General features: G+C 38.3%; 1 protein-coding gene across 1 annotated transcript in view; it reads right to left on the reverse strand.

Moving 5' to 3' along the window:
• Positions 1 to 21,834, reverse strand: part of ARHGAP36 (Rho GTPase activating protein 36) — a gene marked incomplete at both ends in the record, with an annotated part of 162,961 nt that overhangs the window by 116,965 nt on the left and 24,162 nt on the right. Inside the window, one exon of the mRNA XM_081222680.1 lies at positions 7,669 to 7,735. Coding sequence (XP_081078806.1) covers positions 7,669 to 7,735 — 67 coding nt within the window. The remainder of the gene's footprint in view (positions 1 to 7,668; positions 7,736 to 21,834) is intronic.

Raw genomic sequence — 21,834 nt, forward strand, 5'->3', positions numbered from 1 at the left:
GTTCCAAACATTGAGAATAACATGTGCATTCAGACAGGAGATAGAGAGAGGGAAGGAGGGAGAGAGAGAGGCAGAGGACTATGCCTGATACAACATCACTGAATATGGCTGAAGGTCAAAGATGAGGCTAGCATGGTGTGCGGGGATGAGACCACAGAATTTCACCTGCATAGGCTGTGCTGGGAAATGAGCTGGGATTTGAATAGCTCCACAATTTCTGTTTTCTACTGTGTGTATAGCATTAGTATGAGGTATCTCAGGGCCATAAGAAGTGAAAGAAATTGAAGATGCTCTTCCTGTCCTCAAGGTGTTCAGAGTTCATTTCGAGTACAGAGTCCAGATTTGAAAAATCTTCAGAAGTCTACGAGGCATAGTGGCAGGGATTTGGTGTGTCCGTAAGGCCTAGATATCTACATAGTTGGTGGAGGCACCTGAGTGAGCCCTAGGGAGTAAGGAAAGACTTAGGGAAAGGAGGGAGGCTTACTCAGAAACTCAGGCTCCTTCAGCTCCCTCACACCAGCCTCTTGGCCCTAGACCCCTGTCTTCTTAGGGTTAGTAACATACCCCCAGCAAGCCAGCTAGGGCCCTTGTAAACACTGTGAGGCAGACACTGACCTTCAGTAGCTTCTCCTAATGCTCTGAGCTTCAATATATATCTATATCTATATCTATATCTATATCTATATATATATATATATATAGATAGATATATATATATATATATATATAGATAGATAGATAGATAGATATAGATATATATATATATAGATATATATATATATAGATATATATATATAGATATATAGATATATATATATATACAGATATATATATATATATATATATATATATATATAAAATAAGCACAGGTAAGAGCAGAGTTGGTTGCAGTCACCCTGAAAGTTCTTTGCAGAGAACACCTTCTACACCCTGCTCTCCAAGCACTTCATATTGCCTCCCTATGGTGGTGGTTTGTCAACATAATCAGCATTAATTTTGTCCTTCCATGTATGCTGTTGCCCTTCCCCTATACAGAGGTAGAGTTTATTCCTCAAGTCCCCTTAAATCTGGGCTGGCCTAATGACTGCTTTGACCAACTGAATAAGGTGAAAGTGTCATTATGACAAGCTTAGCCTTTAAGGGAACTGGCAGTATCTACTTCCTATGCTTGGAATGACCCTTCTGGTAACCTCGCTGCCATGCTGTGAGAAATCCAACCTAAAGGGAAAGGCCACATGTAGGTGCTCTAGTCAACAGCCACTGCTAAGCTCCCAGCTGAAATCCAGCATTAACTGCCAGCCATGCAAATGAGCCATCTTAGATGTTCAGCCCAGTTAAGCATTCAGGTGACTGTAGGCCCAGTTACCATCTGATTGTAACTGCATGAGAGACACCAAATGATAACTTCCCATCTGAGCCCACTAAAATCCCAGAACCATTAGAGATAATAATAAATTGTTGTGGTCAACCACTATGGTATCATTTGTTAGGCAGCATAAATCTCAGTGCCTTGCTATTAGGTAAATCCAGGGCTCAGTAAGCATTTTCTGTAAAGGATCAGATAGTAAATATTGGATTGACCAAAAAGTTCATTCAGGTTTTTTGAACATTTTGGCCAACCCAATATTTTTGGCTTTGCTGACCATACATCTCTGTCACAACTACTCAATTCTATCACTGTAATGAGAAAGCAGTCACAGACAAATGGATGTGGATATGTTCCGATAAAATGTTATTTACAGAATCGGGGGGTGGGGAGGGCTGAGGCCTTTGCCATAGTTTGCAACCTTTGGGCTAATTGGATAAAACAGTGACCAAAGAGTATTAAAGACTGATGACTAGGTAGGCCTTTTCAGTAACTTTAGCCTTTTAGCAGGAGTTTTCTTGGAAACACAAAGCTTTAACCCAATGTTTCCCAAAATGGATTTTGTAAGACAGGCATTAAGGGAGGGAAATGTGTTGTTGACAAATAAATTTCTTAAAGCTCTGGATTAAATCTAAGTTATACAAGATTTTATACTGCCAGATTCCTCAGAGGCTTTACATGCTTATCCCAAAGAAGTACATTGTTTGAATTTCAGACCCAGTGCCAGGCTGCTGGGGGAAAATTTTTAAATGAGGGCATTTGGGGTGTCAGTTCTTCCTATATGTAATACCAGAGCTGCTGCTTTTATCTAACCTTCTCTCACTGCTCTGCTTCAGGCTCATTTTCTCTATAACACCCCTGCTCTACCAATAATATGATACGTTTTTTATTGGCATTTACTCTCTTAAGGCCTTGGCTTCGCTGATATGTAAGGCTAACAATTCTCGCAATAACTGTACTCCCAGGCCCCATTTCAAATTGGAGGAGCATTCCTAGCAGAGTGAAGAGTTAGAGTAAAGGCCCTAAAGAGGCAGTGTGCCTGTTGTGCTCATGGAACGTCAAGGAGGCAAGTATGGCTGCAGCAGAGTAAGAGGGAGAATACAGGGAAATAAAGTTAAAGAGGTAACCAGGAGCTGGATTTTATAGAACCCTATAGACTATTTTAAGGACGCTTATCTATATTTCTGAATGAAATAGGGAATCATAGTGAGGTTTTTGCAACAGAAAAGAAGCATGATCTAACTTAGGACATAAATGCATCATCCTGTTTGCACCAAAATACAGAAACTCAAAATAAATGAAACAAAAATGGACAGAGCTGAAAGAAGAAATAGACAAATCCTTAATTAGAGTTGAGGACTTCAACCTTCTCCTATCAACAACTGGTACAATTATTAGATAAAAAATCATCAAGTATATAAAATATCTGGAAAACAAAATCAACCAGCAGGTTCTAATTGACACGTATAGAACACTTCACCCAGCAATTGCAGAATACATACACATTCTTTTCAAGAGCCAATAGAACATTGGCCAAGATATATCATATCTTGGTATATAAAACAAGCCTCAACAAATTTAAGAGAATTGAAATCATACAGAGCAGTGTTCACTAACCATAGGAGAATCAATCCAGAAATCAATAACCAAAAGATAACAAAAAAATACCCAAACACTTGGAAACTAAACAACACTCTTCTTAATAATCCATGGGTCAAAGAGGAAATCTAAAGGCAAATCAAAAAATACCTTGAACTGAATGGAAATGAAAATACTTCATATAAAAAAAATTGCAGCCGGGCACGGTGGCGCGCGCCTGTAATCCCAGCTTCCCGGGAGGCTGAGGTCGGCGGATCGTGGGTTCCCGGGGGTTCGGGACTACCGCGCTGTGTAGAGCGGGCGTCCGCACCGGGCCTGGCACCAACATGGGGCTCCCGGGGGAGCCCGGGGGTACCAGGTTGTCTAAGGAGGGGGGGACCCGGCCCAGGCCGGACACGGAGCAGGTCAAACTCCCCGTGCTGGGCGGCGGTGGGACCGCGCCTGCGAGCAGTGCCTGCAGTTCTGCCCGGACATCCGACGAGACCCGGTCTCTAAAAAAAAAAAAAAAAAAAAAAAAAAAAAAATTGCAGTAAGCAGCTAAAGTGCTGAGAAAGAAATGTCTAAAACTAACTACTTAACATTAGAAATAAGGAAATGTCTTAAATCAATAGTCTAATTTCCTACCTCAAGAAACTAGAAAAATAAAATAAATCCAAAGCAAGGAGAAGAAAGTAAATAATAAATACAAAAAGAGAAATCAATGAAATTGAAAATAAGAAAGCAATAGAGAAAATCAATGAAACAAAAAGTTGTTTCTCTGAAAAGACCAATAAAATCGACAACAATTAACAAGACTGAGAAAGAAAAAAAGAGAAGGTGCAAATTACCAATATCCAGAATAAAACAGGGGACATCATTACAGTCCCCACAAACATCAAAAGAGAATAAGGGAATACTAAAAATACCTCTATACATATAAATCTGACAACTTAGATGAAATGGATCAACTACTCAAAAAACACAAACTATCAAAACCAAGTTGAAATAGGCAATCCGAATATACCTATAATTATCAAAGAAACTGAATTCATAATTTGAAACCTCCCCTCCCAGAAAAATTCTGTTACTAAACATTTAAAGAAGAATTAACACTGATTTTACACAATCTCCTTCAAAAAATAGAAGGAGGAATCCTTCCCAACTCATTTTATGAAGACAGTATTACCCTGATACCAAAAACCAGGCAAAGACAGTACAAAAAAAAAAATGAAAGAAAGAAAGAAAAAAAGAAAAGAAAAAGAAAACCAAAGAACAATATCTCTGATGAACCTTGATATAAAAATCCTGAACATAATATTAGCAAACTGAATCTAAAAATGAATAAAAGGATTATACACCAATAACAAGTGAGATTTATTCCAGGCATGCAAGGCTAGTTCAATATTTGAAAATCAAATAATATAACTCACCATGTCAATAGGCTAAAGAAGAAAAAGCATATGATTATATAAGTTAATGCATAAAAGACATTTGACAAAATCCTACACCCATTCATGCTAAAAAACTCTTCGAAAAATAGGAATAGAGAGCAAATAACGTATAGATCATTTGCAGGAGAATTGATGTGTTTACTCTTCTAATTGTAGTCTTTTTATCTCTGAACACAGTATGTCTCTCAATGTGATATGAGCATGTGCTAAAGAGCATTTACAAAAAACCCACAGCTAACTATACTTAATGATGAAAGACTGAATGCTTCCCTCTAAGGTCAAAAACAAGGCAAGGATATGTACTCTTACCATTCTTATCCAACATAGTACTGGAAGTCATAGCCACTGCCATTAAGGCAAGCAAAAGGAATAAAAGGCCTACAGATTAGGAAGGAAGAAATAAAACTGTCCCTATTTGCAGATGACATGGTGGCCTAAGTAGGAAATCCAAGGGAATCCATTTTTAAAACTGCTAAAACTAATAGGTAGTTCAGCAAAGTCACAGGATACAAGAGCAATACACAAAAATCAATCGCACTTCTATATATTAGCAATGAACATGCAGAAACTGAAAATAGAAATACAATACTGCTGGCAGTCACTCCAAGGAAATGCACTTAATGAAAATTGTACAGGATCTGTATGTTGAAAATAACAAAATGATAATGAAACAAATTTTTAAAAGAGCAAAATAAATGGAGGGATATACTGTGCTCATGGATTAGAAGACTCACTAAAGTCAGTTCTACCCAAAATGATTTATAGGTTTAATATAATTCTTATAAAAATCCATGCAAAGTTTTATGTAGACTTAACAAAGCTTATTCTAAAATTTATATGGAAAGCTGCAAGCCCTAGAATAGCTAAAACAATCTTGACAAAAAAAAAAACAAAGTGGGAGGAATAACTCTACTCAACATTATACCTACAGCAATCAAGACTGTGTGCACTGGCAGAGGAATAGACACATAGATCAATGGAACTGAATAGAGAACTCAGAAATAGACCCACCCAAATATGCCCAACTGATTTTTGACAAAATTTCCAAAATATTTTAAATGGAATAAGGATAAACTTATCAACAAATGATGCTGGAGCCATTGAACATTCATAGGCCAAAAAAAAAAAAAACACCAATAGCAACAACAACAACAAAACCCTTCAATAAACCTCACACCTTGGGACTTCCCTGATGGTCTAGTGGTTAAGACTGCACGTTCCCAGTACAGGGGACCTGGGGTCGATCCCTGCTCAGGGAAGTAGATCCTGCATGCCGCAACTAAAGAAAAAGATCCCACATGCCGCAACTAAAAGATCCCGCCCGCTGCAACTGAAGATCCCACGTGCGGCAACTAAGATGCAGCGCAGCTAAATAAATAATTTTCTTAAATAAATAAAAAAATGAACCTCACACCTTATCCCCCACCAAAAAAAACTCAAAATGGATCATGATCAAGCACAAACACCAGTTACCAATGCCAGGAGAGAACTACAACTTCATAGAAGATAGCAAAGTTCATAACTATGTCAACCACAAGGATCTTGGTATCGGAGTCTTCAAAGAAAACACAATACAGTCAAGCAGTGGTTGGAACAACACTTTACTTACCTAGACAAGTAAGAGCAAAACTAGCTCCAATAGTGGGTGTTGGTCCCTCTCAGCAACCACGGCAGGGAAATTGGCCTACACACACCCCTCATGTCCCCGCAGGGGACAGATATAGCAATGGGGTCGGCCAGGTGCCATATGATGCACACACTTAAGCAGAAAAAAGGAGTCATATTGAGTCTGAAACAGGGAAACATATTCCCACACAAGGCAATAAGAGTGGCACAGGCTGTGGGGGGTTTCTTATCTTTTGGTTAGGAAGTGTTCTAGGTCCAAGGCTCTGAGTGGGCAAGCCTGGGGAGGGGCGACAGGTCAGCAGTGACTGCTTTCCCAACAATGGACTGAAATGTAAAACTATAAAACTTTCTCTAAACATTAAGAGAGAATCTTCAGGGTCTAGAGCTAAGCAAAGATTTATTAAGCTTGACACCAAAAATGCAATCCATAAAAGGAAAAACTGATAGATTAAACTTCATCGAAATAGAAAAGTTTTGCTCTGCACAGGACTCTGTTAAGAGGATGAATCAACAAGCTGCAAGGTGGGGGAAAATATTTGCAAACCATATATCTGTCAAAGGACAAGTATTGTGAGTACATAAATAACTCTCAAAACTCAACAGTTAAAACAATCAAATTAGAAGACAGGCAAAATACATGAACAGAGATTTCACTGAGGAGGATACATAGATGGTAAATAAGTACATCAAGAGATGGTCAACATCATCAGCCATTAGGGAAATGCAAAATAAGTTGCAATGAAATATCACTACCTACCTATCAGAATGACTAAAATTAAAAATAGTTGACAACGGGCTTCCCTGGTGGCGCAGTGGTTGAGAGTCCGCCTGCCGATGCAGGGGACACAGGTTCCTGCCCCGGTCTGGGAAGACCCCACATGCCGCGGAGCCCCTGGGCCCATGAGCCATGGCCACTGAGCCTGTGCATCCGGAGCCTGTGCTCCGCAATGGGAGAGGCCACAACAGTGAGAGGCCCACGTACCGCAAAGAAAAAAAAAAATAGTTGACAACACCAAATGCTGCCAAGGATACAGGGAAGTTGGGTCACTCATATACTACTGGTAGGGATGTAAAATGGTATACTCTGGAAAACCGTTTAGTAGTTCCTCAACATGTTAAATATAGAGTTCCCAAAAGACCCTGTGTTATATAAATGAGTCAAAGGTGGCCTCAGCGTATTGGCCCTATATTGTTTATTTCTTCAAAGCAGGCCAGCACCCACTCTATCAAAAGCACATCAGTGCCAAGCTCTAATTTTTATACAGCCAGATTTTTAGCCATTTTTAGCCTGCTTTGCATATCCCACAAAACTACACCAAACATCTTTTAGCCACAGATTAAAGCCCCCAAGCCACTGTTGTCCTTCAGAGTCCTCTGACCCAGAGAGGCTGCACCATACTGTTGAGCAACATTACCTAGACATGTAAGCTCTATCTCTAATCCTCATCTCCCCTTGAAATCCCCTTGCCATCCACCACTTAATAAAATAAAAAGGGGGAAATTTGGACCCAGAAACAGATGTTCACAGGAGGAAGATGATGTAAATATGGCCACGTGATGACGTAAGTAGATGGGACTGATACAGCTACAAGCCAAGGATTAATGGCCACCACCAGGAGCTAGGAGGAGACAATAAAAGGTTCTTACCAAGAAAGAGTCTCATAGGGAGCATGGCTCTGCCAACACCTTGATTTTGAACTTCTAGCCTCCAGAACTGTAAGACAATAGATTCCTGTTGTTTTAAGCAACACGGTTTGTGATACTTTGCTATGGCAGCCCTAGCAAACTAATAATCCATGGAATATCACTCAGCAATAAAAGGAAAGAACTATTGATAAACACAACAACTTGGAGAATTATGCTGAGGAAAAAAAACAACAAAAAGCCAATTCCAAAACGTTACATGCTGTGTAATTCCCTTTATATATCATTTTTGAATGGACAACATTTTAGAAATTAAGGGCTGATTAATGGTGGCCAGGGTTTAAGGACAGGGCAGAGGAGTAGTGTGGGAGGGACGTGGGTATGTCTATAAAAGGGCAACACAAAGAATCTTTGTAGAAATGTTCTGTATCTTGACTGTGGTGGTGGAGACATGAACCTACATATGTGATAAAATTGTATAGAACTTAATACACACACACAAATAAGTACAACCAAAACTGGGAAAATCAGAATAAAATCAGTGAACTACATGCCAATATCCTGGTTGTGATTTTACATGGTAGGTTTGTAAAATGTTACCATCTGGAGAATTGAGCTAAGTGTCAGTGGGTCTCGCTGAATTGTTTCTTATAACTGCATGTGACCTACAATTATCTCAATAAAATTTTTCAGTTAAAAGAAAATATCTCTTGGTGGTTAAGAACAGATTTTAAATAGAAAGAGTGACAGAAGGGAGAAAGTTAGGAAACTTTTGCAGAAATCCAGGAGAGAAATGGATGTTGGCTTCAAAGAGGAGTATAGCAGTAGGGTTGAAGCAGTATGGAGATGTAGTTGGATTCTGGATATATAGTATTTTGAAGGTAGAACAGCATTTGCTGACAGATGCATGTAGGATGTGAGAGAAAGAGGAGTGTCAAGGATGACTTCAAGGTTTTAAGGTGGAGAAGGCTGTAGGTGGAGAGGGTTTGGCAGTAGAGTTGGGGGAGGGGATTGAGATAGTAAAGCTAGGGGACTACATATCATCAAGGGAATAATTGTGGATAGAGAAAAGGAAAAACTAAGAACTGAGACTTCAAAGAAGGTTCTTAAAGCAGGGACTCAAAAAAGGTATCTCAAAAAGTTTAGGTTATCCAACTATGAAAGTATGGAACATCCAAGTGTGTGGATTCACAGACTAGTTGCAATTAGGAGTCTGCAGCACACAAGCTGAATATTACTGGGCTAGGATATCTTGAGTTGGGGCATGGGCCTCATGATTTGAGTTTATGTGCCACCCAAGAAACCCAGGAGAAAAGTACCCTCCTTCCCCTACACCCACTTCTCCCAAAAAACCCTCAAATAACACAAAACAAAAACCAGCATGTCCAAAGTGGCTGATTTCAAAATCTGTAAAGAAATCCCTGAGTGGGCAGAGATTCGCTGTGTAAATATTGTGAAGAACTACTTCATTCTGCCACCTGATCTTTCCACTGGGAGCTTGGCTGTTTCCCCCAGATCCAGCCTGTCAGTCTTATGGTTGATACAGACTCCAGGAGATGTGCAATCCTGGCTGCCACCCTCCCCATCATGCTTCTCACCCCATCTGTTGGCTGGTTCTTAATTCTCTGTACTAGTATTAGAAGTTCCCTCTGGGAACCCAATTAGGGCGTGCTCACCAAGCAAAACTAATGTGCCCTCTGTAGGAAGTATATACAGCAGTGTTCAACATGTTGGTTTGATGGGACTTGAAGCAGCAAACAGACAGTATTCCCATAATGCCTGTCACTCCGGGACAGAACCATAGGGGGAGTAGAAATAAGGGAGGAAGGGAGAGAGAATGGGGACACTTTGGGACACAGCTGCCACCTACTGCTGCTCTGCCATGCCTAGAAAAGCAATGAAAGCTGAAGGCAATTGCTCAGTTTGTTCAGCCCCTGGTGAGGCCACAATATCTTTAAGCCAGTTAGTTACATAGAGGGTGGTAAGGTTGCTCAGTCTGGAGAAGCGAAGCATGGAAAGAGTTAGGGAGGAGACAGGAGCTATTTTCAGTTTTGAGGAACATGGCTGTCACTGCTGGTGACCTGGGAATGAGGGAGAAAACTGGTTTTCTGCATTGTGGCTTCAAACCTCAGACCTAGTAATGTCAGCAGGGTATGGAAGGCAGAGGAAATAGGCTTAGTTGGGGACAAACCTTTCTACAGCCAGAGCCTTCTTGCCTATCAGCCTGCCTCTCCATCCTTGGTATAGGGAGTTGGTGCCTTCTAGGGAATTCCATGATTGAAGACATGAGGGAGGAGGTGCAGAGGACCAGAATAATCTGGGACAATGGTCAAAAGCACAGATTCTCAAGTCCCACTCCAGACCTCCTGAAAAAGATTCTCTGTAGGAGGGCTCTGGATATCTGTATTTTTTTTTTTTTTTTTTTTTTTGGTACGCGGGCCTCTCACTACTGCGGCCTCTCCCGCTGCGGAACACAGGCTCTGGACGCACAGGCTCAGCAGCCATGGCTCACGGGCCCAGCCGCTCCGCGGCATGTGGGATCTTCCCGGACCGGGGCACGAACCCGTGTCCCCTGCATCGGCAGGCGGACTCTCAACCACTGCGCCACCAGGGAAGCCCCAGAAAGGTTTTTTAAGATGTCAAAATGTCATAATATACTTTCTTCTCTTCAGCTCCAGAAAATGACTTTGGAAAAGAAGCTGATTAGTTTGTGTGGAGGGAAGTTTTGACTATAATTTCTTCAAATATTTTCTCAGGTCTTTTCTCCCTCTCTTCTCCTTCTGGGGCCCCCTATAATGCAAATATTGTTGTGTTTAATGTTGTCACAGAGGTCTCTTAGGCTCTCTTCATTTCTTTTCACTCTTTTTTCTTTATTCTGTTCTGTGGCAGTGAATTCCACCATTCTGTCTTCCAGGTCACTTATCCGTTCTTTTGCCTCAGGTATTCTGCTACTGATTCCTTCTAGTGTATTTTTCATTTCAGTTATTGTATTGTTCATCTGTTTGTTTGTTCTTTAATTCTTCTAGGTCTTTGTTAAATATTTCTTGCATCTTCTCAATCTTAGCCTCCATTCTTTTTCCAAGGTCCTGGATCATCTTCACTATCATTATTCTGAATTCTTTTTCTGGAAGCTTGCCTATCTCCACTTCATTTAGTTGTGTTTCTGGGGTTTTATCTTCTTCCTTCATCTGGTACATAGCCCTCTGCCTTTTCATCTTGTCTACCTTTCTGTGAATGTGGTTTTTGTTCCACAGGCTGAAGGATTGTAGTTCTTCGTGCTTGTCTGTCTACATTTTTTTCCTGAATATGGGTCACAGTTTTCTGTTTCTTTGTATATATAATAATTTTTTTGTTGAAAACTGGGCATTTTAGAGAATATTGTAGCAACTCTAAAATTAACCTCCTTCTGGGGCTTGTTGTTGTTTGTTTGTTTATTTATTTAGTGACTTGGCTGGACTAATTCTGAGAAGGTATTTCCCCTGTAGTGGATAGCCTCAAATGTTTCTGCTGAGATTTTTTTTTCCATTTTTATTTTTAAGTCTGGCTTCCTAGGGGTTGCTCTTGAGTCAGCATCACTTAGTGGTTAAGCCATCAATTAGTCAAAAGTTTTACATAAGTCCCTAGATCCAGTGAAGTTTTCATCCTTTACTGTTGGATCTGTGTGTGGCTTGGAGACTGCTTTCACAGTTTGGGAGAAAACCAATCAGTCAGGGATTTTTATTTTGGAAGCACTTTCTCTAGTCATCCCTAATAAAGTGCAGCCTTGAGCATAGAGAAGTCTTCCAGACCACAGGGGATGAGTGTGATCTTAACAGGACTCTATTAGACTATCTCTTTTCCTGATATACCTGTAAAACTTATGTCTGGTCTCCTTCTGTTGGTATCACCAAGCTGTTACCCTCCTCTGATTGCTAGCCACTGTGAGTTTTATAGTGTTAAACAACACCCCGGGGGCATGAATTCCTCCACTCTCTGATCCAAATGAAATCTACACTCTTTGGCTGGGCCAGATCTGCCAGTCTTTGCAGTTTGTCCTACGACTCCTCTCAGGGAGAACCTCAGTGCTATGACATACAAGGATTTGGGGGACACTGTTTTTCAATGATAATCCACCCAGATCCTCCCTATAGAGCAGGTGCTGTGATTTGATGAAAGAGGCACCACCAGCTGGTTGCTGTCGTCCACCCAATATAGATTTCTGCAGCACAGAGATGGGAGACTTTGGATATTCACCAGATTCCACCACCTTTCCAGTATAGATGTTCCAGACCAGGAAACTGGGGAAGATACAGGTTGTTTACAAGGCTGTATCTGAGTCAGTCCAGTCTGCCCAGTGTGGCTGGAGTAGTTTTTCTACAGATGGAACTGAGGGAGGGATGGGTACAGCTCAGCTGCCATGGCCTGCCACTGTTCTTGCAAGTTTCAATCAAATTTGTTGAATCAGCGTCTCTCAATTTTGTGTAAACCTGTTGGTCAATCTCCAGAGACTTTAAAAGGTTTCCTTTGATAATTTTGACCAGTTTAATAGATGTTTTCTGGAGGAGAGGATTCCCTCACACCAGAAAGGGGATTGTGTGAACTTTTTCTCTAAGCCTGAGATCAAAACCATAGCTGCAGATGATTGACAACCAGGACCAAGGCTGGGTAAGTAGTTCGGTGAGAAAATAAAACCACCATTATTATGACACATGCAAAATATTTGTGCTATAGCCATCCTTGAACTGAGTTTAGGCCTATTTTATCTTTATAGATGTTACAAATGTTTATGCTGATAGACTCATAATCTGTCAGACTTGCATAGCACCTGCCTTCTGGGAAGCATGATGCTTTCTTTGGGTTCATTCTGCCACCCTTACTAGAGCCAGCAAATGTACATTCTGACGCAGTACAAGTCAGCACTAGGAGGAGGAAAAGCCCTTGGAGTTTCCCCCGGTCTAATGGAACAGCCAAGACACATGTCAAAAAAACAAAAACAAACAAACAAAAAACCCCACTTTGCATGGAAGAGGTGAAGGAGGCAACACAGTAAGGCAAAAAATGAGGCCAAATCCTAGTTTGGCCTTTTAAAATTTGTGGCCTTGGGCAAGGCATTTAACCCCACAATTTCTTCACCTTGTTCTCATCTTTAAAATGGGGATATTGCTGCTTATTTCACAGTGTCCCTAAAATAATTGAATAACCTCCCCCCCTGCTTAACTCCTAAACCTACCTCAGAGCTAACAACCCTTTTTGCTTGATACACTCAAGCCACACTGATATCTTTACGTTTCTTGAAAGTACCAAGTCCTTGCCTGCTTTGGGGTCTTTGCACAGTATATTCTCTCTGTCTGAAGTGGATTTTTACCAAGTCTTCATAAGATCAGCTCTCCTCTCATCATTTAGGTCACAGCTTAAACAACACCTCCACAGAGTGGCCTACCCTGACAATGAAATCTAAAACAAAACAAAACAAACCCAAAAAATCCCTGGCTGCTTTCCCAGTCCAGTCACTCTACTGCATTATTTTATTTCCTTCATAATGATTACAAATACCTGAACATAGAAGAAATATACTTCGTGGTATACTGCCAAATTGCCTGGATTTGGATCCTGGCTCTACCACTTTCTAGCTCTGTGAGTTTGGGCAAGTTATTTAATCACTCTGAGCCTCAGTTTATTCATCTGTAAAATAGGAGTAATAATAGAATCTACCTTACACTGTTGCTGTGAGGACTAGATGAGTTAATTCAGGTAAAATGTTCAGCACAGTATCTGGCATTTGGTAAGACTCTCTCTCATTGTTAACTATTTTGGTAGCCAGCCTCCATAGTGGCTCTCCAATGCTTCCCACCTCCTGGTATTCAGAGGAGGGTTTGTCTGTGTGATAAGGCAGAAGTGATGGTGTGTCAGTTCTGAGATTAGGTTATAAAAGATCTCATCTTCCATCTTGGACACTCTCACTCAGTTCTGCTCTCTGTCTCTCTCCGATCACTCACTCTGGGAGAAGGAAACAACCTTCCATGTCAAATAGCCTCATAGAGAATTCCACGGGGCATGACAAAACATAGAGGACTCTGGTCAACAGCTGGAGAGGAATTGAGGCCTTCCCACAAATACATGAGCAAGCTTGGTGGCAAATTCTCAATCTCTCGTTGACAACTTGACTGCAATCTTATGAAAGATCCTGAACCAGAACTATCCAGTTAAGTCTCTCCTGGATTCCTGACTCTCAGAAACCATATGAAATAATATTTGTTGCTTTAAGTCATTAGGTTTTAGAGTAATTTGTTATGTAACAATAGTTAACTAATGTAGCTATTAAATTATCTTGTTGGTCTACCTGATTATTATCAGTCCTCTCTTCTCTACTCTATCCCCAGACCCTTTTAGTGGACTGCTGAGTTTAGAGTGAGCACAAGCATTTTATGTGGTGAGTAAACTTCAACGTTTCACGAGAGGGCTTGAATAGCCCTTGTTTTGTTATTACTATACTGTTTCTGGTGTCATGGAAAGAGCACTGGGTTAGGAATGGAAAGTATTTTTACTAGATACCTGAGTGGACTTGGATAAGTTATTTCACACCTCTGAATATTCTCATCTCTCACATGGGGAAAATAATACCTGCCATACACACCTGTAAGGGTAGTTACAAAGATTAAATGAAATAATTGATGGGAAACCCAATAAAAGAATAAGCAGTGTCAGGACAATATCAAATCCCCTCTAACAATTGTTGTTGTTGCTGTTGTTGTTGTTGTTGTTCATAGCTAGGGGGAAAACATCTTCTGAATTTAAAAAAATTATTAATTTCTACAGTGATATGTGGAATTAAAGACTCTTAGGTAGTTATATTATACCACTGTGTTTCATTCAGCCTCCAATATGGCAGTTCCTTAAGTAGCAATCTTTCTGTCAAAGCAAAAATTTTCCCCTAACGAACCAAGACATCATTTTCTTTCAAGGATTGTAATTCCCCCCCGCATCATATTAATTCCCTTCACTCTTAGTCCGATTTTACAGTTCCTTCTTGCCAGGAAACAGCTCAGTATTGAAATAGTTTCCTCACCTTTTGAGCAATTTCCTCTTTTTTTAAAATAAATTTATTTATATTTTATTTTTGGCTGCATTGGGTCTTTGTTGCTGTGCATGGGCTTTCTCTAGCTGCGGGGAGCAAGGGCTACTCTTTGTTGCAGTGTGAAGGCTTCTCATTGCAGTGGATTCTCTTGTTGCAGAGCATGGGCTCTAGGCACACAGGCTTCAGTAGTTGCGCTCGTGGGCTCAGTAGTTGTGGCACGCGGGCTCAGTAGTTGTGGCTTGCAGGCTCTAGAGCACAGGCTCAGTAGTTGTGGCACACAGGCTTAGTTGCTCCGCAGCATGTGGGATCTTCCCAGACCAGGGCTCAAACTTGTGTCCCCTGCATTGGCAGGCAGATTCTTAACCACTGTGCAACCGGGGAAGCCCGAGCAACTTCCTCTTTGAGCAAATAACTGCTCAAATAATAATGGCCCAAATAATAACTGCCCAAATAAATCCAAATAACTGTAAATAATTGACACTTTTCTTTAATGCCCTGGGGGCCTCATTCCCAGGCCTGCTGAGTGATGCTCTTCCATTAAAGTACACGCTTTAGGGACCGATTGAATAACCTATTTCTATCCACACAAGGAAAATTATGCAGCTGTAAAAAGGAATGAAAAATCTTTCTAAGTACTGCCACTAAATGATCTCCAGGACCTAGTGTTTGGTTTTTAAAAAGTGCAGAATAATGTATAGGGTATGCTACATTTTATCTGAGAAAGAGGGAGAACAGGAATGTGTATTTATATCTATATTTTAAAACAATATTAGAAAGATAAGGTAAAAATAATAAAGTTGGCTACCTATAAGAGGAGCAGGAGAACAGGATGAAAAGAACAGCTAATCTTATGTAAATTTATCTTATTTTGTATATTTGTCTTTGGAACCATGTAGCTGTTTTACAAATTATTTTTAAAATTAAATAAATCAAAATATCAAAGTAATCACTACAAATTAAAACACAAAATGAAACTGATGAACCTAACATTGTATTGAGATGATGACCTAACCTTAATCACAGAGAGAGGAATTATTTCAAGTGAATTTAAAACAATAACTATGACTAGTAGGTTATACCTTAGGAACAAAACTAGCTGCAAACAAATCTTAAAGTGTTATCAATAACCATACTGTTAGTAAAGTATTGGAATTGTTATGAAACTATAAAATATTTTAGAATAAAACAAACCATTTTACTAATGTCATTGGGAACCAAGATTTTCAACATTTGAGAAAAGAGATACAGATATAAAATAGAACAAGAAAAATTTCTATAATCCTATATTTAAATTAGAAATATTAGTATGAATTCATAATACAGTTTTTCTTAACAAATATTTAATTCATAGCTCTGATCATAGAAAAAGCCTAGAACATACGAACGTAGTAGCAAATTAACCACCACAGCATACAGACTGTGGTCTCTAAATGCTTCTTAATTTCATCCATTTCGGTGTGTGTGTAGTAATATATCATTACGATTTTAATTTAATGACTAATGCTGGTGAGCATCATTATTATCCATAGAGTATCCAAGAATATCCATTGGTGGATACTCTTCTGTGAAACGTCTAAGTATTAAGTCCACCTTTGATCAGGTTGTTTATTTTTATTATTGGTTTGTAAGAGTTCTTTAAATGTCTGGGTGTGAACCATTTGTCAGTCACATATTTTGCACATATATTTTCCAGTACAGTGGTTTATCATTTTCTTAATAATGTCTTTTGATGTCTTGACATTTTTGAATTTTACAAAATACAGATATCACTTTTTTCTTTTCTTTTTAGTGATTTATGTATTTGATTTATTTTAACATCTTTATTGGAGTATAATTGCTTTACAATGGTGTGTTAGTTTCTGCTTTATAACAAAGTGAATCAGTTATACATATACATATATCCCCATATCTCCTCCCTCTTGCATCTCCCTCCCACCCTCCCTATCCCACCCCTCTAGGTGATCACAAAGCACCAAGCTGATCTCCCTATGCTATGCGGCTGCTTCCCACTAGCTATCGGTTTTACATTTGGTAGTGTATATATGTCCATGCCACTCTCTCACTTTATCCCAGCTTACCCTTCCCCATCCCCGTGTCCTCAAGTCCATTCTCTACATCTGCATCTTTAATCCTGTCCTGCCCCTAGGTTCTTCAAAACCATTTTTTTTAGATTCCATATATATGTGTTAGCATACGGTATTTGTTTTTCTCTTTCTGATTTACTTCACTCTATATGACAGACTCTAGGTCCATCCACCTCACTACAAATAACTCAATTTTGTTTCTTTTTATGGCAGAGTAATGTTCCATTGTATAAATGTGCCGCATCTTCTTTATCCATTCATATGTCGATGGACACTTAGGTTGCTTCCATGTCCCGGCTATTGTAAATAGTGTGCAGCATTATTTTAGATACTAAAATCAGATAGTGTAAGTTCTCCTACTTTAATCTTTTTCAAGATTATTTTGGCTATCCTAGCCAAGATGCATTTCTATATAACTTTTAGAAACAGCCTATCAATTTTTACCAAAAAAAAAACCCAGCTGAAGTTTCAATCAGAATTCCATTGAAAGTAGAGATCAATTTGTGGAGAATTCAAATCTTAAAAATATTGAGTCTTCTAAGTAGTGAACATGTTATGTCCCTCAATTTGTTTAGGTCTTCAATATTTTGAGTATTCAGTGTAGGAGACCTACACATTTTTCATTAAATATATGCCTATTTTGATGCTTTGGTAAATATTTTTTACTTTTCATATTCCAATTATTTGTTGCAAGAATACAATCGGTTTTCATATATTGCCCTTTCATGTTTCTATTTTTTGAAGATTCCTTAGGATTTATATGTAAATAATCATGTTGATTATGGGAAAAATCAGTTTAACTTTCCTTCTTCTCAATGTTTGTGCTTTTTATTTATTTTTATTTCTGTATTGCATTTATTAGGTCTCCAGTATAATGCTGAATAGAAATGGTAAGAGCAGATGTTTTTACCTTCTTCCTAACTTTAAAGGGAGAGCATTTAGTATTTTACTGCTAAGAATTATGTTAGCTGTTGGTTTTTCTAGATACCTTTTATCAGGCTGAAGAAGTTCCTTAGTCTGCTGAGATTTTCCTTTTAATTCTGAGTTGATGTTGAGTATTGCCAAATTTTTCTGCTTTGTTGTGATTATCATATGGTTTTCTAATCTTTATTCTGTTAATCTTATGAATTAACTTGATAGATTTTTTGAATATGAAATAAAACTTTGATTCTTGAGGTAATCACTAATTGTTTATGATGCATTATCTGTGTTATATATTGCTGTATTCAAATTGTTAATATATATTAAAGATTTTTGTGTCTATGCTCATAAAGGATATTGGCTTGTAATTTGCTTTTCTTGTAATGTTCTTGTCAGGTCAAGGCTGGGTACATAATTTGTGGGACCTACTGCAAAATGAAAATGCAGGGACCCTTGTTCAAAAACCAGAGAAAAAGTGCTGTTAAAGGTACAAAAATATCAATGTTTTCCCTTAAGATATTTTATTATATATAAAATGTAATAGTAGTAACAATCACACATGAATAACAATACAAATTTATAAATTGCAAAAAACTGTGTCATAATTTTATATAATACAATAAATAATATTTTATTAATGTGATATCGTGATTGGTCATAAGGTTTTTCTGGCTCACTCTGCAAAGTCATTTATTGGATACTCAAAATTTATCCTTTTAGCAATCTCATTTTCAATTGTCATAATGAAAGCAACATATATTTATAGGCTGTGATAATATTGGAATACATTTCTGATAAATAATACTGAAATATAAATTGTGTTATACCTAGAGCTGATGATTCTTGCAGAACAATTTTTCTATAAAGATCTAATTCTTCACACAAATCAGTTTTCTGTAAGTGTGAATTTAATTTTCAATGCAAATTTGTACAACAGTGTGTTGAGAACTCTAAAAATGGCCCCTAAAATGTCTTGGCCTAATCCCTGGAACCTGTATATATGAAGAGATACAACTCTTGTGATTGTTATATTATATGGTACAGTTGACCTTTATTCAGGTGAGCCTAGCCAAATCACATGAGTACGTTTAAGTGCATATTTTCTCCAGCTGGTAACAGAAAGGGAAGTCAAAGAGATTTGAAGCATACAGAGGATTTGAAATGAGAGTTTCCGCTGCCAGTTCTGAGGTAGTAAGAGGACACGTAAGAAGTTAACTTTTTCCCCAGGTAGAAACAAGTCAGTAACTCCTGCCCACACTGATGCGGGGAGGTGGGGGAAGAGGAGAGAGGTTGGTGATAATTAAGTTCCAACTCCTAGAGTGGAGAATCTGCATAAATTATGTGTAATTCCTTTGTAAGGATTATTTTTCTCTATTCCTCCATTAATTTATTTATTCAATCATTTATTTATACCATTAAGGACCCATAAATATTTATTTTATATTTCAGGTTATAATCCAGTACTATGTTATTTATACTTTTGTTCAGATTTTTCCATATTTGGCCATTGGGAGCTCTTTCAGATTGACTCCCATGTGCCTTTGACATGCCCCACCATTTTTTCTTAGCACTTCCTTACTTTTTAATACTACAAGGTGCTCCAGGCTCATCTTGTATTTTCCCTGAATAATTTTTTTAAATAGTGAATTAAACACATTCACATTTATTGATATGACTAACAGGTTTACTTTCAACTCTGTCATGCTATTTTATTTTAAATTTAATGTGTGTATCAGTCAGGGTTAATCCGGACAAGTAGTGAAAGTAGGATGTGTGTGTGCATGCATTCTTTTGTGTCTCTGTAGGTGTGTATGTGGAGAGAGATTTATTATAGGAATTGGCTTATTTTGCTGTGGGGGTGGCTAAGGAAGCCTGAAATCCATAGTCATAAAGCGAAGATCACGGGCAGGCCCAGACTCCACAGGCACAAGCCAAAGCTGTCATCCACAGGCAAAATTTCTTCTGTCTTTTGGAGAAAATTCAGCCTTGCTTTTAAGGCCTCTCAGTTGATTGAGTCAGGCCCATTCAGATTATCCAGGATAATCTCCCTTACTTAAAGTCAATAATTAGGGGCTTTAATTGCATCTGCAAGATTTTATTTTACAGCAACACATAGTTTTTGAATAACTGGGGGCTGTAGCCCAGCTAAATGGACACATTGCAAGAGCAATCATGCTGTATGCTATCACATATACTGTGTTTTTCTACGTGGTCTCTCTTTTTTCTTTCTATTTAGGTAAATTTGTAGTTGTGTTCCAGTGGTTACCATTATATTACTACCTTTTTATAATACCTGTATCCTCCTACTACCTGATTTCTCCGAATCAATCTTTATTTGATATCATTCTATACCCATGTATTCCCTATGCAACAATAAAATAGAACTAATCTTTAAAAGTACAATTAAAAGAAAAAAACCATAAATAAAAGGAGACCTGGATCTTCACACAGATATGGCTCACCATGTACCTGGGAAAACTGACCCAGTGAACACCAAGAAAAATCCCAGTGCAACTCTTTCACTTTAAAGGTAAAGAAATAATCCTTAGAGCCTCTTGGCAAAAAGTGAAGTAAGTTCAAATGAATGAAAATCAGCTTAGCATCAGACTTCTCAATAGCAACATGGAAAACAAGACAACAAAAGAGTAGCATTTTCAAGAAACTCAAGAAAATACACTATGAGCCAAGGATTTTACATCCAGCCAAGCTGTCCTTCAATTACCAATTACAATTTAACCACCATTTCTATGGTGATTTTCAATTACAATTTGATCATTTCTACGATGATATCTTCAATTACTTTCCTGAATTCAGTCAACTCTTATTTCACATCTTTCTGTTTGTATGTCCACTTGATATATATAGTTTTTATATATCAATTACACCTCAATAAAGCTTTTAAAATAAAAATATTTTAAATAAACATACATTAAAAACAAAAATATTTTAAATAAATAAAAGTTAAAAGCTGTACAAAATTTTTTTTTAGTGAATGTCTAATTTAAAGTATTTTTTACTGTTTTGCATCTATGTTCATCAGTGATATTGGCCTGTAGTTTTCTTGTTTTGTGACATCTTTGTCTTGTTTTGGTATCAGGGTGATGGTGGCCTCGTAGAATGAGTTTGGGAGTGTTCCTCCCTCTGCTATACTGTGGAAGAGTTTGAGAAGGGTGGTTGTTAGCTCTTCTCTAAATGTTTGATAGAATTCGCCTGTGAAGCCATCTGGTTCTGGGCTTTTGTTTGTTGGAAGATTTTTAATCACAGTTTCAATTTCAGTGCTTGAGATTGGTCTGCTCATATTTTCTATTTCTTCCTGGTTCAGTCTCAGTAGGTCGTGCTTTTCTAAGAATGTGTCCATTTCTTCCAGGTTGTCCATTTTATTGGCATAGAGGTGCTTGTAGTAATCTCTCATGATCCTTTGTATTTCTGCAGTGTCAGTTGTTACTTCTCCTTTTTCATTTCTAATTCTATTGATTGGAGTCTTCTCCCTTTTTTTCTTGATGAGTCTGGCTAATGGTTTATCAATTTTGTTTATCTCCTCAAAGAACCTACTTTTAGTTTAATTGATCTTTGCTATCGTTTCCTTCATTTCTTTTTCATTTATTTCTAACCTGACCTTTATGATTTCTTTCCTTCTGCTAACTTGGGGTTTTTTTTTTGTTCTTCTTTCTCTAATTGCTTTAGGTGTAAGGTTAGGCTGTTTATTTGAGATGTTTCTTGTTTCTTGAGGTAGGATTGTATTGCTATAAACTTCCTTCTTAGAACTGTTTTTGCTGCATCCCGTAGGTTTTGGGTCATCGTGTTTTCATTGTCATTTGTTTCTAGGTATTTTTTGATTTCCTCTTTGATTCCTTCAGTGATCTCTTTGTTATTTAGTAGTGTATTGTTTAGTCTCCATGTGTTTGTATTTTTTACAGATTTTTCTCCTGTAATTGGTATCTAGTCCCATAGCGTTGTGCTCAGAAAGGATACTTGATACGATTTCAATTTTCTTAAGTTTACCAAGGCTTGATTTGTAACCCAAGCACTTGAGAAGAAAGTGTATTCTATTGTTTTTGGATGGAATGTCCTATAAATATCAATTAAGTCCATCTTGTTAAATGTATCTTT

The sequence above is a fragment of the Mesoplodon bidens genome, assembly GCF_964165515.1.
Source record: "Mesoplodon bidens genome assembly, chromosome: X".
NCBI classification, from domain to species: domain Eukaryota; kingdom Metazoa; phylum Chordata; class Mammalia; order Artiodactyla; family Ziphiidae; genus Mesoplodon; species Mesoplodon bidens.